The 18,015-nt window shown below is 61.3% G+C and overlaps 1 protein-coding gene across 1 annotated transcript in view; it reads left to right on the forward strand.

Annotated features, from left to right (window-relative positions):
- The window catches only part of LOC144950492 (E3 ubiquitin-protein ligase RNF213-like), a 75,198-nt gene that overhangs the window by 50,724 nt on the left and 6,459 nt on the right, over positions 1-18,015 (forward strand). Inside the window, 20 exon segments of the mRNA XM_078880630.1 lie at positions 173-273; positions 1,422-1,604; positions 2,404-2,576; positions 2,986-3,079; positions 4,598-4,712; positions 5,428-5,638; positions 7,272-7,474; positions 8,376-8,492; positions 8,621-8,731; positions 10,164-10,400; positions 10,901-10,991; positions 11,880-11,914; positions 12,425-12,525; positions 12,838-12,991; positions 13,778-13,946; positions 14,290-14,384; positions 15,610-15,852; positions 16,285-16,420; positions 16,749-16,832; positions 17,733-17,913. Coding sequence (XP_078736756.1) covers positions 173-273; positions 1,422-1,604; positions 2,404-2,576; positions 2,986-3,079; positions 4,598-4,712; positions 5,428-5,638; positions 7,272-7,474; positions 8,376-8,492; positions 8,621-8,731; positions 10,164-10,400; positions 10,901-10,991; positions 11,880-11,914; positions 12,425-12,525; positions 12,838-12,991; positions 13,778-13,946; positions 14,290-14,384; positions 15,610-15,852; positions 16,285-16,420; positions 16,749-16,832; positions 17,733-17,913 — 2,834 coding nt within the window.

The following is an 18,015-nucleotide window of genomic DNA, read 5'->3' on the forward strand; positions in this document are numbered from 1 at the left end:
CGAGCTGTCGTTTGTGGCCGGGTCGCTTCTCAAAAAATAAGCGAATAGCTTAATGTGCCTTGCCTGGTAAGATAAAGAAAATAGTTTATTTTTATTTTCTTAAGATTCCTCCAAAGTCTAAACTAAAGATTCTGATTCTGATTGCCTCTGCCCTGCGGCCTCCCGCCAACAGGTGCTGGAGGTCAACTGGGACTTCAAACTCCTGGAGCCATTGCAGGCGGTCATCAACTTCCTGTGCCTGTGCAGCCAGAACGCAAGCACCCTGCACTACCGGTGAGCAACCTCTTAAAGGCACCCTGCACTACCGCTGAGCAGCCTCTTAAAGGGACCCTGCACTACCGGTGAGCAGCCTCTTAAAGGCACCCTCCACTACCGGTGAGCAGCCTCTTAAAGGCACCCTGCACGACCCGAGTTCGATTTCCACTCACGGCCAACATCAGTGATTGTGATCTGAAGCAGTCCTGGGCCTCCCCTAGGCCAACTTAAATGAGTGCTTGGTGCTGATGCGTAAAGATCAGCAAAGGGGGAGGCAAAGACGGCCGACTAGGGTGGCGCTTTGGCCACCCACCCCCTGGCGCTCCGTGCCGGCCTTCATCGGCGCCGCTGCTCGCTAACGCCGCTCGCCCCAGCAGCCTGCTCAAGGCCATGCGGGGTGGTGTAGTGGGTGCGGTGGTGTGGGGGGTGCGGTGGTGTAGGGGGTGCGGTGGTGTGGGGGGTGCGGTGGTGTAGGGGGTGTGGTGGTGTAGGGGGTGCGGTGGTGTAGGGGGTGCGGTGGTTTAGGGGGTGTGGTGGTGTAGTGGGTGCGGTGGTGTGGGGGGTGCGGTGGTGTAGGGGGTGCGGTGGTGTGGGGGGTGCGGTGGTGTAGGGGGTGTGGTGGTGTAGGGGGTGCGGTGGTGTAGGGGGTGCGGTGGTTTAGGGGGTGTGGTGGTGTAGGGGGTGCGGTGGTGTGGGGGGTGTGGTGGTGTAGGGGGTGCGGTGGTGTAGGGGGTGCGGTGGTGTAGGGGGTGCGGTGGTGTAGGGGGTGCGGTGGTGTGGGGGGTGTGGTGGTGTAGGGGGTGCGGTGGTGTAGGGGGGGCGGGGCGAGTGGGGGTTGCGGTGGTGTAGGGGGTGCGGTGGTGTAGGGGGTGCGGTGGTGTAGGGGGTGCGGTGGTGTAGGGGGTGCGGTGGTGTAGGGGGTGCGGTGGTGTGGGGGGTGTGGTGGTGTAGGGGGTGCGGTGGTGTAGGGGGTGCGGTGGTGTGGGGGGTGCGGTGGTGTGGGGGGTGCGGTGGTGTAGGGGGGGGGCGGGGCGAGTGGGGGGTGCGGGGCGAGTGGGGGGTGCGGTGGTGTGGGGGGTGCGGTGGTGTAGGGGGGGGGCGGGGCGAGTGGGGTGGGTTGGGGGATCTTCGTCTTTGCGTGTCGCCCCCCCCGCCCGCCACCACAGGGACGGGGTGAAGCGGTGCCCGAGGTGCCACGTGGACTCGGAGGCGCTGTGCCGGCTGCCCTGCGGCCACGCGCTCTGCGAACCCTGCGCCCGGCGGGAGATCTCCCCCGCGCAGTGGCACTGCCCCGTGTGCCGCACGGCGCTGCCGCACGGCTTCCAGGCCGGCGTCGCGAAGCCCTCGCGGTGCGTGACCCCTGACCCCGCCCCCCCCACCACGCTTCACCGCGGCGCCTCGCCTGGGGTCCCGGACTCGTGGGTTCGATCCCGACCCCTGACTCCTGCTGTCCATGTGGAGTTTGCGTGTCTCTCTCTCTCTCATCATCATCACAGTAGTCTCGGAGATGTGAACTACCTCGCCTGGTATGCTGGAGGTCGTGGGTTCGATCCCGACCCCTGACTCCTGCTGTGTATGTGGAGTTTGCGTGTCTCTCTCTTTCTTCCCGTGCGTTGTGTGGATTTGTCTCCGGGTCCTCCGGTTTTTCCCTCCACATTTAGAAAACATCTGTTTCGAGTATTTGGCTGCTGAAATGTCCACATGATGATAAGCCGCTTCGTTGGGCTACCATTTGTGAACAGGTCATCTCTGAAAAAGAGCTACATAGCTCAGCGGGCTTTACCTGGCGAAGGAAAAACCAGTTTGTAGTTTAGTCTTGAAACCCCATCAGAGACCGCTCTGTCATTGTCTAGATCAGTGTTCTTTGTCGCAAGGCCCGCCGGGCAACTGGCGGCCCCTTGGTAGCCTTTAGTGCGGCCCCTGACGTGCGGCCCCCGACAATACACAACACGTGATCTAAACACCCCCCATTGTCATCATCGTGCTGCTGTCAAACCCCCTCACACCGAGGATGCCTTATCGGTGAAAGTGGCCCCCCTCTGAAACTGAGTGAAGAACACTGCCTAGAGACACCATCAGAGACCGCCCTGTCTGTCCGCCTGTGAGTCCGCCCCACTGAGACCGCGTCTTGGCGCGTGCCGTGAGCAGGGAGGCCCAGAGCAGGCATCAGCGGCTGCTGCGCCGCCTCAACGCCTTCTTCTCGGAGCTGGTGTCCCAGCTGTGCTTCCGCGGCGACGAGCCTCCCTCGGCGCCCGTCGTGGACAATCTCCTCGCGCTGCTGTTCGTGTCCGACGACGCCGGCGGCGACGACCGCGGAGGAGGTACGAGTTCAACACCCGGCGAGAGGTTCATGAAGGCCGTGCCGGTAGAGACTGAGACACCAGCTGCGTTCGAGAAATCTCAAGCCTCAAATGAGTACCTGGTGCGGTGTGTAGTAAACATCACCGCTGGGGAGACAAAGGCGGCCGGGCGTTGTGCTGGCCACCCACCCCCTCCTGTGCGGTGCCGGCCTTCATAGGTGCTGCTACTCGCTAACAGCACCTGCCCCAAAAGTCTGTTAGGGCTACACGGGGGATCTTTGTCTTTGTCTGTGTGTGCGCGTGCCTGTGATAGAGTATCGGTCAGCGCGCTGCGCTACAAACCCGCTAACTCGAGTTCGATTCCCACTCATGGCGGATAATATTGGTCGCGAAGGCATCCATGTTAATTTGTCTTTGTGTGTTCGTATAGGGGGAGCAACCAGGGACCTGACCCCCTTTAAGGAGTGCGTCGATCCGAATCCTGTGTACCGCTCCGTGCTTCTCAAGCTGCTCCTCCGCTACACGTGAGTGGGGCACGATGCTGCCCGCTGCCCCGTGGGACACGTGGGCACTGGGCCAGGGTGTAGGGGACAGGGTGCTGCCCGCTGCCCCGTGGGACACGTGGGCACTGGGCCAGGGTGTAGGGGACACACGGTGCTGCCCGCTGCCCCGTGGGACACGTGGGCACTGGGCCAGGGTGTAGGGGACACACGGTGCTGCCCGCTGCCCCGTGGGACACGTGGGCACTGGGTCAGGGTGTAGGGGACACACGGTGCTGCCCGCTGCCCCGTGGCACGCGTGGGCACTGGGTCAGGGTGTAGGGGACACAGGGTGCTGCCCGCTGCCCCGTGGCACACGTGGGCAATGGGTCAGGGTGTAGGGGACACACTGTGCTGCCCGCTGCCCCGTGGCACACGTGGGCAATGGGCCAGGGTGTAGGGGACACAGGGTGCTGCCCACTGCCCCGTGGGACACGTGGGCACTGGGTCAGGGTGTAGGGGACACACGGTGCTGCCCGCTGCCCCGTGGCACACGTGGGCACTGAGCCAGGGTGTAGGGGACACACGGTGCTGCCCGCTGCCCCGTGGGACACGTGGGCACTGGGCCAGGGTGTAGGGGACACACGGTGCTGCCCACTGCCCCGTGGGACACGTGGGCACTGGGCCAGGGTGTAGGGGACACACGGTGCTGCCCGCTGCCCCGTGGCACACGTGGGCACTGGGCCAGGGTGTAGGGGACACACGGTGCTGCCCGCTGCCCCGTGGGACACGTGGGCACTGGGCCAGGGTGTAGGGGACACACGGTGCTGCCCGCTGCCCCGTGGCACACGTGGGCACTGGGTCAGGGTGTAGGGGACACAGGGTGCTGCCCACTGCCCGTGGGACACGTGGGCACTGGGCCAGGGTGTAGGGGACACACGGTGCTGCCCGCTGCCCCGTGGGACACGTGGGCACTGGGCCAGGGTGTAGGGGACACACAGTGCTGCCCGCTGCCCCGTGGCACACGTGGGCACTGGGTCAGGGTGTAGGGGACACAGGGTGCTGCCCGCTGCCCTGTGGCACACGTGGGCACTGGGCCAGGGTGTAGGGGACACACGGTGCTGCCCACTGCCCCGTGGCACACGTGGGCACTGGGCCAGGGTGTAAGGGACACACGGTGCTGCCCACTGCCCCGTGGCACACGTGGGCACTGGGCCAGGGTGTAGGGGACACACGGTGCTGCCCACTGCCCCGTGGCACACGTGGGCACTGGGCCAGGGTGTAAGGGACACACGGTGCTGCCCACTGCCCCGTGGCACACGTGGGCACTGGGCCAGGGTGTAGGGGACACACGGTGCTGCCCGCTGCCCCGTGGCACACGTGGGCACTGGGTCAGGGTGTAGGGGACACGGTACGTCGACAGTGCCTCCACCCGTGAGATCTGGCAGAAGGAAGGGTGCGATGGGGGGCAGCGGTAGGGAAGCGGAGTAGCGACAAATGGCAGAGGCCGTGTCGTCCCCCTCGGCTGACGGGCGCTGCGTTGTGCGTGCCTCCTGTGTGCAGCGGCAAGGAGGTGCAGCGGTTTCTGGAGCAGCATCTGCTGAGCGTGCAGAGGAACCCGAGGCTCAAGGAGGAAGACCTCAGCCAGCTGTACGTGCTCTTCGTGAGCTGCTTCGAGGTGGGTCCGCCGCTCGCTCTCTCGCGCACGCAGACTGCATTCTTTGATGGTCTGACCCGGCCAGGAATCCAGGCAGGAATCACAACTAGGAATCCAGCCACAATTGTTTTGTATTATTTTGGTTTGACTGTCGCGCAACAAACTTCATTCTCAGTGGGTGGCAGAGTGAACCGCCTTGTGGCAAGGTGGCATTGAGCCTGCTATGACTGAGTCTGCTGTGACTGAGCCTGCTATGACTGACGCCTGCTGTGACTGAGTCTGCTGTGACTGAGCCTGCTATGACTGACGCCTGCTGTTACTGACGCTGCCACCCCCTTGAGAGCAGTTGGCAGATGCGAGTTGGCCGATGCAGAGGCTATTTTATTATAATGTTTTTAACATTTATTTTACAAGGCGAGGTCCGCTGAGCTACTTCTAGGAGTTATTTTTCAGAAGTGTTTTGGATTTTTCTCCGGTTTTTCCCTCCACATCAGAATTGGCGTCACGACTATTTAGAGTGTTTGGCCGCTATACACATTGCCATGTGGTGATGACGGCCACTTGGTTGGGCTATCATTTGTGATGGCCGGGTGGTCGCTTCTGACAGAAGAAGACGCCACGTACCTCAGTGGGGCCTTAGACCCGGTCAAATTAAAAGTTTCGTCTTTCGTTTTTTTACGGCACTCGCCCTCAACGGACCGTTAAGGCTACACGGGGGACCTTTGTCTTTGGGCAGGAGGCGCTCCACGCCGAGCTCGACCGCCGCTGCGGCCACGACTCCCCCGGGCGCCTGGGCGGCGCCGCCGGCTTCCTGGAGCGGCGGCTGCCCCGGCTGCCCCCCGCGGCGACGCCCGGCGGGGGGCCGCTGGCGCTCGGGGTCCTGCAGGACGTGGCCAACGCCTGCGTGGCCCTCGACGTCGTCGCAGAGATCGTCCAGCAGCTGCACGGTGGGGACGCTGGCTGCGAGTGCGTGGGTGTGTGCACGTGTGTGAGTCTGAGTGGGTGTGTGCACGTGTGTGAGTCTGAGTGGGTGTGTGCACGTGTGTGAGTCTGAGTGGGTGGGTGAGTCGCAGAGTGCGTGGGTGTGTGCACGTGTGTGAGTCTGAGTGGGTGGGCGAGTCGGAGAGTGCGTGGGTGTGTGCACGTGTGTGAGTCTGAGTGGGTGGGCGAGTCGGAGAGTGCGTGGGTGTGTGCACGTGTGTGAGTCTGAGTGGGTGTGTGCACGTGTGTGAGTCTGAGTGGGTGTGTGCACGTGTGTGAGTCTGAGTGGGTGGGTGAGTCGCAGAGTGCGTGGGTGTGTGCACGTGTGTGAGTCTGAGTGGGTGGGCGAGTCGGAGAGTGCGTGGGTGTGTGCACGTGTGTGAGTCTGAGTGGGTGTGTGCACGTGTGTGAGTCTGAGTGGGTGGGCGAGTCGGAGAGTGCGTGGGTGTGTGCACGTGTGTGAGTCTGAGTGGGTGGGCGAGTCGGAGAGTGCGTGGGTGTGTGCACGTGTGTGAGTCTGAGTGGGTGTGTGCACGTGTGTGAGTCTGAGTGGGTGGGCGAGTCGGAGAGTGCGTGGGTGTGTGCACGTGTGTGAGTCTGAGTGGGTGTGTGCACGTGTGTGAGTCTGAGTGGGTGGGCGAGTCGGAGAGTGCGTGGGTGTGTGCACGTGTGTGAGTCTGAGTGGGTGGGCGAGTCGGAGAGTGCGTGGGTGTGTGCACGTGTGTGAGTCTGAGTGGGTGTGTGCACGTGTGTGAGTCTGAGTGGGTGGGCGAGTCGGAGAGTGCGTGGGTGTGTGCACGTGTGTGAGTCTGAGTGGGTGTGTGCACGTGTGTGAGTCTGAGTGGGTGGGCGAGTCGGAGAGTGCGTGGGTGTGTGCACGTGTGTGAGTCTGAGTGGGTGTGTGCACGTGTGTGAGTCTGAGTGGGTGGGCGAGTCGGAGAGTGCGTGGGTGTGTGCACGTGTGTGAGTCTGAGTGGGTGGGCGAGTCGGAGAGTGCGTGGGTGTGTGCACGTGTGTGAGTCTGAGTGGGTGTGTGCACGTGTGTGAGTCTGAGTGGGTGTGTGCACATGTGTGAGTCTGAGTGGGTGGGCGAGTCGGAGAGTGCGTGGGTGTTGGCGTGCGTGAGTGTGGGCATGTGTGTGGGCATGTGTGTGTGCGTGTATGCGTGCGTCTTGTGTGGGGAGTGGTAGTGCAATGGTTAGTGCGCTGCGTTACGAACCCGGCGACCCGAGTTCGATTCCCGCTCATGGCCAATAATCACGGGGAATATTTGAACCAGTCTCTGTATCTGTCTCTCTCTTTGACTTTGATTCTCTATGTCTGTGTCTCTCTTTCTCTGTGTCTCTCTCCCGGAGCCTCTATTTGTGTATCTCTTATTTTGTGCGTGTCTGTAATGCAAGTTAAATCGTGTAAATACTCCTACACTTACTCATCCAAAAAACCTGTATTATGGTTGATATTGGTCGCGAAAGCCGACGTGTTAAAGTGTCTGTCTCTGTCTTTCTTTGCCTCTGCCTCCCCCTCCGTCTCTCTCTCTCCATCTGTCCCTCACCCTCCCCGACTCTCTCTCTGCGACTGGCGGTTTGCCGTCCTGCGTAGAGGCGGGGCGGGAGGCGTCAACGGCGAGCGTGGAGGAGCGCCAGCTGCTGGAGGCCGTGCGCCGCCTCTGCTCCATGCCCGGCGGGGTGTGGCTCCAGGCCTTCCTGCTGCGCTGCCTCGCCAGCCGCTGCGGCCTCGACGCTCTCGGCGCGCTCACACGCCAGTTCCCCTGGGCCCTGCCGCAGCAAGTCAAAAGCCAGGAGGTGGAGATGGCTCACGCGCTCGTTCCACTCACCCACTCGCCCACTCACCCGCTCGCTTACTCACGCACTCACACACTAATTTTGTCGCTCCTCAAACCGCTCGCTCATTTACTCGCTCACTCGTACAGCCACTCAATCACTTGCTCACTGACTCACTCACACGCTTACTCAGTCACTCACTGGCTCGCTCACTCACACACTGATTCACTCACAAACTCGCTTACTCCCTCTCTCGTTCACTCGCTAACACAGATGCTCACTCGCTCATTCCCACACTCACTCAATCGTTCACGAACATTCTCACTCACTCGCCGACTTGCTCATTCACTCGTGGACACACTGGCTCACCGACTCACTGGTGAACACACTCACTTGCTCGTGTGTGCCTGTACGTGCGTGTGTATGTGGGTGTCTGCATCTATGGTGACTCGTCTCCGTGGCTCTATCTGTGTGTGTGCGTGGGGAGCGGCGGCGTAGCGGTAAGCGCGCTCAGCGACAAACACAGTGACCCGAGTTTGATTACCGCTTATGGCCAACACCAGTGACGATTATCTGAACCGGTACTGGGCCTCCCCTAGGTCGACTCAGCCTCAAATGAGTACCTGGTGCGGTGTGTAAACATCACCACTGGGGAGACAAAGGCGGCAGGGCATGGTGCTGGCCATCCACCACCTCGTGTGCTGTACACTTGCCCCAACAGTCTGTTAAGGCTACACGGGTGATCTTTGTATACGCACGTGTGTATTTGTGCCGACGCATATCCCGGTAATACCGGGCATCGGCTCAGGCCACAACCAACCCCCTCGTGCGCCGTGCCAGCTTTGTACAGGCGCTCGCTGGAGCGCACTTGCTCCAACAGGCTGCGTGAGCTGCACGCGGGATCTTTGTCTTGTTTATCCAGGAGGAGTTGGCGACCCACATTGACTGGTTTCTGGCCTTCGGCGACGTCTACAGAGAGACACGCGACTCCGTGAGCGGAGCGCTTCTCACGGCGGACTACAAAGCCCTGGAGGCCAAGGTGGGTGACCACCGACTGGTCCGCTCCACAGCGAATGGCCCCACTTGTTAGCGACTGCCTGTTGGTGGCGGTGACAACACGGCCGAGCGTCGTCCCCCCACCTCTCTCTCTCCCGTTTGTCCGCACAGCTCGCGGGCTCCCAGGATGCCGAGGGGCAGGTGGCGTTTGCGCTCGCCCTCTACAGGGAGGTGGCAGCCACCTTCACCTACAGCGACCGCGGCCTCCACGCCACCCCCGAGGTGACTTGGCCGGGGTTCGGGTCCTCCCCGAGGCTGAGGGTGGTGCACACCCGCGCCGGGTCGGTCGGTGGCGGACCGGGCTCCTCACCGCCCACACCTCCGGTCATCCTCGCAGCAGCAGTAGCAGCAGTAGCAGCAGCAGCAGCAGCGGCGGTGGCGGCGGCTTTCGGCTCGGCCATCAAACAAAGACGGTGGTTCTAGATTTGAAGCTTTATAAGCTTTATAAAGACGGTGGTCACCGCATCGCGCGGCGCTTTCGGATGCGCCCCTGCGGCCGTCTGGAACGCTGTTCCTTCCGAAACATTAGGAAGCCACTGGAGCTATGCATTTTTAAATCTTCCCGATTGAGAACTCATTTCTCTAGAACTGCTTTTTGTGTTTAGTTCGTTGTCCGCCCCCTCCACCTCCGATTAGCGCATTTGGCTACGTACGGTGCGACAGAAGTTCAACATACACACAGACACACCACCCACCCCCCCTCTGCCAGAGGAATGGGGAATTTCCACCACTGACTCTGAAGGGCTGTGATGTCCACCACTGGCTCTGCCTCGATGCTCATTCAGCAACAACAATCCACGTGTTGATTGCCTACGAGAGCCATGCGCGAGTCCAAGGGCCGTTTGCCAGAAGGATCCTGCCGCTGCCACATTGGCAGATGTTTCAGCCCAGCTCGTCACGAGTTGTGTTTGTTATTCACGTGCGGGAGGAGACCAGAGGACCCGGAGAAAACCCACGCCCTGCGCGAGGGGGCAACGCTCTATCCCCGTACAGATGGAACAGATGGAGATTAGTCGACACGCTTTGCTGTGCGGCCTTCTCCTGGCTCGTTGCCCACCAACGGAAAGGGAGGAGGTCTCACGCCCCATCTGTGCCTGATCCACCAACCCCTCGTTGCTGCTGCTTCCTCCACGGTCGTGCTGGATCGCAGGCCATGCCACGTGCAGCAGCGTAGCCACCACCAACACCGAAACAAAGGCAAAGTTCCCCCATATAGCCTTTCCAGACTGTTGGGGCAAGTGCTGTTAGCGAGCACCTATTAAGGCCGCCATGGCACAAGAGGGGGGAATGGGCGGCCAGTACCATGTCCCGGCCGCATTTGTCTCCCGAGCGGTGACGTTTACACACCGCACCAGGTGCTCATTTGATGCTGAGTTGACCTAGGGGAGGCCTAGGACCGGTTCAAATATTCGCCCTTGTTTTTTAGTCGTGAGCGGGAATCGAACTCGGTTCACCGGGGTTCGAAAGCGCAGCGCGCTAACCACCGCACCACCGCTCCGCATCACCACCACATGGCAGGAAGTCACCGTTGATTTTCATCGCACGATTGCGGATAACAGGACGGCGGATATCGGGACCCCTCCGTCTCGCCTCCCTCGCCTCCCGCCCTCGCCTCCCGCCCCTCCCCCCTTCCCTCCCCGTATGCGGAGAGCAGCAGTGCCGGGCGCTGGAGTCCGTGGCGACGCGCACGGTGCCGAGTCCCCCGATGAGGCAGTTCTGCTCCTTGCTGCTGAACGGGATGTTGGGGGGGGCCCTGGGCGGTGGCGGCGCGTGGCGTGGGAGCCGGGCCCTGCTGGAGCTGGCGGTGCACGCGGGCGCCACGCTGCGGGCGGCCAGCACGGGGCTCGCCGGGCCCCTCCAGGGCCTGGCGCTGCAGCCGGGCTCCATGGCGGTGAGGGGGGTTAACGGACGCGAGGAGATGGGTGGCCAGCACCGCGCCCGGCTGCCTTTGTCTCCCCGGTGGCGATGTTCACTACGCACCATGCCAGAAACTCATTTGAGGCCGAGTCGACCTAGGGTCGGCTCAGAATTGGTTCAGATGATTGTCACCGGCGTTGGCGGCCATGAGTGGGAGTCGAACTCGAGTTAGCGGGTTTGTAGCGCAGCGCGCTGACCAATACTCTATCACAGGCATGCGCACGCACAGACAAAGACCCCCCGTGTAGCCTTAACAGACTGTTGGGGCAGGTGCTGTTAGCGAGCAGCAGCACCTACGAAGGCCGGCACTGCACACGAGGGTGGGTGACCAGCACCACGCCCGGCCGCCTTTATCTCCCCCCAGTGGCGATGTTCACTACAAACCGCTACACCAGCTACTCATTTTGAGGCTTGAGCCCTAGGGGAGACCCCGGAGCGTCCTAGAGAGGCACCGCACCTCCTGTCTCTCCCCAGAACTCCTTCCTCCCGACCATGCCGGACGACCTGCGGGATACCGCACAAGCTTGGCAGTTCACAGACCAGGACGTGCAGCGCCAGTGGTATCGTGAGTACCTTGAACACCGCCACTCAGCGCGCCCGGTACAAACGGCACACAATGCGGGATCACGGTATGCAATATGGGATCATGATACGTAATATGGGATCATGGTATGCAATATAGGATCACGTTGCGCAATATGATGTCATGGTATGCAATATGGGATCACAGTGCACAATTGGGCTGTCAGGTTCATGATCAGCTGTGTCGCTGCCACATCCCTCTACTTCAGCTGCTACGAACTACTACACTAACCTTACCTCTCCTCCAAACTGTGTTGGTCATACTTCACCATACTGGTCAGTGCCTAGGACCGGTTCAGATATCACCCACTACGGATGTTGGTGGCCATGAGCGGGAATCGAACCTCGAGTCTGCTGGGTTCGGGTTAATAGCGCAGTGTGCTAACTGCTGCGCCGCCACTCACCACAACCTCCCACCCCACACCACCCCACCCACACACCACCCCACACCACCCACCCCACACCACCCCACCCCACACCACCAACCCCACACCACCCCACCCCACACCACCCCACCCCACACCACCCACCCCACACCACCCCACCCCACACCACCAACCCCACACTACCCACTCCACACCACCCCACCCCACCCCACCAACCCCACCCCACACCACACCACCCCACCCCACACCACCCACCCCACACCACCCACCCCACCCCACACCACCCACCCCACCCCACACCACCCACCCCACCCCACACCACCCACCCCACCCCACACCACCCACCCCACCCCACACCACCCCACCCACACACCACCCCACCCACACACCACCCCACCCAAACCACCCCACACCACACCACCCCACACCACCCACCCCACCCCACACACAGAGACTAATCTGTGTTATTTACCTTTTTTTGACAGAATGTGCAAACGGACACTTTTGCATCGTGGGAGAGGTGAGAACTCGCTCAGACAAAGCCCCCCCCCCCCCCCGTGTCACCTACACGGACGGAGTAGGGCGGCCGTGCCAATTGAAACCATGAGCCGTTGCCGCAGCGACCGCCCTCCGGCTCGGCGGCTCCGTCACTGAATATTGCCGCGGCGATTTTCCCCGCAGTTCACTCGATTGTAGTTCGCTCGATTGCAGTTCACTCGATTGCCTCCGCCGTGTCGTCGGTGCTGTTGCCACACTTCCGGTTGCCGGGCAGCTGTGGGTACTCGCGTGGCGTGTACTCGCTTGTGAAATGTAAATATTGAATTGGAATCAAATTAGAGTTGATCGTGAAGCATAACACCGGTCGCGTCTCTTTGTGCCTCCGTGTGTCCTTGTGTTTCTCTTTGTGTCTCTGTGTGTCTCCGCGTGTCTCCATGTTTCTCTGTGTGTGTCTCCGCGTGTCTCCGCGTGTCTCCGTGTGTCTCTTTGCGCGTGTCTTTCTCTGTTTTCCTTGTCTCTGCGTCGTTTGCAGTGTGGGAAACCCATGCAGAAGTCGCGCTGCATTGAGTGCAGAGTGGAGATCGGGGGCGAGAGTCACAACCCCGTGGCGGGGTTCAAAGCCACCACAATCATGTACGGCCACTGGCACGCACCCACACGCCCATTGTGGATCTCCAGGGCACGCCGGCCGTTCGAGGCTCGGTGATGGTGGCAATGATGGTGATGATTGTGGCGGTGATGATGGGATGGTGGTGATGATGATGGTGGTGATGATTATGGTGATGGTGGTTGTGGTGATGATGATGTTGATGACGATGTTCATGATAATCATGATGATGGTGGTGGTGGTGATGGTGGTTGTGGTGATGATGATGTTGATGACGATGACAATGATGATGTTCATGATAATCATGATGATGGTGGTGATGTTGTTGGTGGCGCTAGGGGCGAGCACTCGAAGTGTGGCCATGTGCTGGGCGCACCGTCTCAGCGTGGTGCGGCGAGCACGAGCGAGCGCAACGCGTCGCCGCTCGTCGTCGCGCTGCTCCGAGCGCTGCTCCACTGCTCCATGTTGATCGGCTGCACCAGCGACGCCGCGGTGAGTCCACCAACCCGCTCGCTCGCTCGCTCGCCCACGGACACAGCACCTCCGCGCAGCCTTTAACTCGGAGGCTCGGAGATGTTAACTACCTTGCCCGGTATGCAGGAGGTCGCGGGTTCGATCCCGACCCCGACGCCTGCTTTACATTTGGAGTTAACATTTTGCCACGTTGGCGAGATGTTACCTACCTCGCACCTCCGATGAGCACGATTGGCTACGTACCGTGCGAAAGAAGTCCAGCATACATACATAATACAGTCGACCCTTCTGCATCGCGGGGGTTAGGGGTGCAAGCCCCCCGCGATCTGGAAAAAACGCGTGAAATGTCTTGGTCCCCTTGGTCCCCTTGGTCCCCTTGGCAAGCGAAGCGAGCACCTCCAGCCGGGGGGTTCGGGGGGGGGGGTGCGCTGTGAGCGCGTAGAACCGCAGTTCTTTTCGCAAACTTTAACTTTTAACAACATTTAACTTTTAAAAAATGGTGTATAATTATGGTATTCAAATATAAAATGCATTAATATTATATAGTACTGTACATATATTTTATGCATTTAGGAGTTACTAAACTTTTGTGTGTCGTCTGCGGCTTTCGCAAAATTCCCATTTAATTTCTTATGCCGACCCCGCGATATATCGAAACCACGATGGGGTCGACTGTACTTGTCTGTGCGTGCCTGTGCATGCGTGTCCATGTCTGTGCGTGCCTGTGCGTGCCTGTGCGTGTCTGTGCGTGTCTGTGCGTGCCTGTGCGTGCCTGTGCGTGCCTGTGCGTGCCTGTGCGTGCAGGCCGTGTCAAGACTCATCGTCCCCCCGGTGCAGAACGTGACTGCGTTCCTGCTGCAGCACCTGCAGCAGGACGTGCAGCAGCTGTCACGCTCCCTGAATCGCAGCAAGGATGATGCGCAGCTGCTGCTGCACCTCGTGCTCGTACAGCTGCTGCAACTCAACTCACGCGGTGATGAGAACACACGCACACCCAGAGAGCCATCTGCCTGTCATTACCTAGAGACACACACCCAAATAGCCAGCTGCCTGTCATTACCTAGAGACACACAGCCAGAGAGTCGTCTGTCTGTCTGTCACTACCTAGAGACGCACACCCAGTGAGTTGTCTGTCTGCCTGTCATTACCCAGAGAGCCGGCTGCCTATCCATCATTGCCTAGGGATAGGGTCTGTACAGGGACCCTATCTGATGGGCTTCTCTAGCCAATACCGGTGGGCTGACACTGGAACCCGGTGAGAGTTGCAAGGCGGTGGGCGACCTCTCCGTGACCACCGGCTGCTCTTCCTTCAACAGTTGGCGATCAGCGGGACCCGCTGCTGAGGCAGAGGGAGCGGCGCGCAGCCTGGGAGAAGGACTTCGCCAGGGAGTGTCTGGAGCCGGTGCTGCGGGTGAGCTCACGCCACGGGGCACTGCCCCAGCACCACGAGGCTGAGCGGACAGCGGCGAGCAGCGCCGTCGGAGGCTGTCCGTGGAGGTGGGCGCCGTGCGGCGCGTCGCCTGTACTCCAGACCGGCAGCGGAGGTGGTCGCGGCGAGGGTTGATGGATCGCCACACGGATGTGAAACTCTCTTCCCTGTGGGTGGGCGTCAAGGAGGAGCCGTACCTCCTGGCTCTGCCGGGAGAAACGAAACGAAAACTCAAGTATTTTTTTTTAACTAAACTAGAATTTTTATTTTACTAGGTAAGGCCCCACTGAGCTGTGTCGTTCTTTGTCAGAAGCGACCTGGCAACCAAGTGGCTTATCACGTGGAAATGTTTAGCAGCCAAGTGCTCTAAAAGCACATCATTTATACATGTGAAGAGAGAAACCGGAGGACCCAAAATCCACGCAATCACCACAAGGAGAGAGACACGCAAACTCCAAATATACAGCAGCAGGCATCTGGGTCGGGATCAAACCCACGACCTCCTGCGTACCAGGCGAGGGAGTTAACATCTCGCCAATGTGGCACCCCCAGGCGGTCGGTGCAGCAAAAATGTTGGATCGAGTGTTTACCCTTCGCCCCGGTTTCCTTCCACACGTATAATCACTCGTGAATTGAACGAGATAACGCCTTCATATGAAGAGGGCCACAGAGCTTGGGCAATTGTTGGTAGTGCCGGCTTGTGGATCACGACCCACGCTTGGGGTCGCGTGCGGAAGAAGCAGAGTTTGTTGATTTGTACTCTCGCTCACTGGCTCGCCTAGTCAGCTGTGAACCCACTCACCCCCCTGTTCGCCTGCTTGTCCACACACCCACCCACTCATTCACTCACCCACTCACTATTCTACCCACCTACCAACTCACGAATTTATCCACCCAGACTCACCTAATCACCCACGTACCAACTCAGTCACCCAACTGTTCAGCTACTCACCCACTCTGTCACACCACCTTCCCTCCCCTCTTGCCCCCCCCTTCTGGTCCCTCCCCTCCGCTTCCTCCTCCCCTCCATCCTCCCTCCCCTCCCTCCCCCCCTCCTCCTCCCCCCTGTCCTCCCCTTCTCCCCTCCTGCCCTCCCCCCCAATTCCGCCTGCCCCCCTCCGCTCCCTCCCCTCCATTCTCCCTCCGTCCCCTGCCTCCCCTCCCTCCTCCCCTTCCCCCCCATCCCACTGTCTCCGTGGCTGCCTAGGATCTGGAGGGGCGTCTGGGCGAGGCCCACGAGCGGGTTCGTAGCGACAGGCGCGGCGGTGCCTGCGGGCCGCTTGCGCGCCTGGTGCGCGGCGACGTGCCGTGGATGGCGCCGGGCGCGGTGGGCGTCCACCCCGAGCTGTGGCGCTACAGGCCCAGGGCCTCGCTGCTGCAGGTGGCCACGCAGCTGGAGCAGCAGGGCCTGCAGAGCGAGCTGCCCGTGCTCACCGTCTTTCTGCAGCAGGCGAGTGAACCGGCTCACACTCACGTCGGTGGGTGTGGGGTGGGTGGGGAGGGTGGAGGTGGAGTGGGTTGGGTAGGTGGGGTAGGGAGGGGTAGGGTGGGGTAGGGAGGGGTAGGGTGGGGTAGGGAGGGGTGGGGAGGGTGGGGTGGGTGGGGTGGGTGGAGTGGGTGGGTGGGTCGTGATGGGTGTGGATTTCTCCTATCCAGTAGTAGCAGAAGCAGCAGCAGACCCTCCACGTGTGGTGCGTGCGACCCTGCAAACAAAACCGTTGTTGGCCTGCGCGGTTCACGTCGCGAACCGCCCACAGGGCATCGCCACCGCCCCCTCCGTCACGCGCCGGGAAGTGACGGCGGCGTCGGTGGGGGCTGTGACTGGGGGTTGCGGCCGTGAACGTGGTCGCGCGTGTCCCCCGCGTCCGTCTCGGCCCCCCAGGAAAGGCACCTGCGCCTGGTTCGACACCTGCCCGAGCTGCTGTCCCTCGCCAGGGAGATGGTGGAGCGATTCCGGAACGTCCCTCCCGAGAAGGCCGACATCTCCATCCGCAGCTTCCTCTCTACGATCGCGCCCGGTACGGACCAGCACCGCCTCTTCCGCCAGAGGCCGCCGGGTTCAATCACCGGCGCCGCGCGCGTCTCTCCCGTGCGGGGAGCGGCGACGGGGCGGTTGGCGCACCGCGCCACGGACGCGGCCATCTGACGTTCGATTCTCACTCAGGGGCAACGTTGGTGACGATTATCTGAACCCATTCCTGGGCGCTTCCGGCGGTTTCAGTGGATCTTGTGGTTCCAGCGGTTCCAGCGGTTCTGGCGATCTCTGGTGGTTCTGGTGGTTTTGCCAGTTCAGTGGCGGTGTGTCCCGGCGCGTGACCGTGCCGCTGCGTTCTCGCTGTGCCGCAGTATCGCTCCGCGCGGCGCTGCAGAAGAGGGTGGAGGGGTTCATCGGCGTCTGGAACCAAGCACGGACGCTCATCAGGGACAACAGTGAGTGGGGGCCCGGGGATGCACACGGCACGCGGGGCGACGACGATGATGTCTCTGCGTGTGCGCATGTGTCTCTGTGTGTGTGTCTTTGGGTGTATGTGTGTCTCTGTGTGTCTCTTTGGGTGTCTTTTTGGGTGTATGTGTGTCTCTGTGTGTATCTCAAATAACTGCGTGGTGCAGGCATGGTCGGGAGGAAGGAGTTCTGGGGAGAGACAGGAGGTGTGGTGCCTCTCTAGGACGGTCCGGGGTCTCCCCTAGGGCTGAAGTCTCAAAATGAGTAGCTGGTGTAGCGGTTTGTAGTGAACATCGCCACTGGGGAAACAAAGGCGGCCGGGCGTGGTGCTGGTCACCCACCCCCTCGTGTGCAGTGCCGGCCTTGATATGTGCTACTTGCTAACAGCACTTGCCCCAACAGTCTGTTGGGGCTATATAGGGGATCTTTGTTTGTGTCTTCGTCTCTGTGTATCTGTGCGTGTCTCTGTGTGTGCATGCACGTGTCCATGTGTGCATGTCAGTGTGGGGAGTGGTTGTGTAGCGGTTAGCATGCTGCGCTACAAACCTGGCAACCCGAGTTCAATTGCCACTCACCCTCTTCCCCAACAACAACCGGCTCAGCCCTCTACTGTGCCAACTCGCTGCGTTTTGTCCGCCCTGCGCTCCGCTCGTTGTTGTGAGCGTCGCTCTTCTGCCCTCCGTCGTTGTTGCTGGAGGGCGACTGCCTCCAGCCGCCCAGCAGCAGCAGCAGCGTCCTTCACGAGCCTCCTCCTCCACAGAGGCCGATCTTGACACCGCTGGCACCGGTCATCGGCACCCTCGTACTCACCCACCCTCTCTACCCCACTTTCCACCCCCCCTCCCACTCTCCCTCCCACCCCCCGCTCGCCGTCTCCCTGTCCCCAGACGAACTGAAGGTGGCGGTGTCGCTGCTGGAGGAGCCTCTGGGCCTGGAGGGCCCCGTGCTGGCCCTGGTGCCGCGCCGCGCCGGGCCCGGCCTGGCCGCCACGGCGCTCGTGGCGCTGCTCGTGGCGCAGCACAACCGCGTCGTGGACACCCTGGCGCGCGCAGAGGGGCACGAGCCGCCGTGAGTGCGCGCGGCGTGCACGGAGCACGCACGCAGCACGCACGCAGCACGCACACACGCAGCACGCATACACGCAGCACGCACACAGCATGCACGGACAGC

This window comes from Lampetra fluviatilis, chromosome 58 (genome assembly GCF_964198595.1).
Source record: "Lampetra fluviatilis chromosome 58, kcLamFluv1.1, whole genome shotgun sequence".
Taxonomy (NCBI): domain Eukaryota; kingdom Metazoa; phylum Chordata; class Hyperoartia; order Petromyzontiformes; family Petromyzontidae; genus Lampetra; species Lampetra fluviatilis.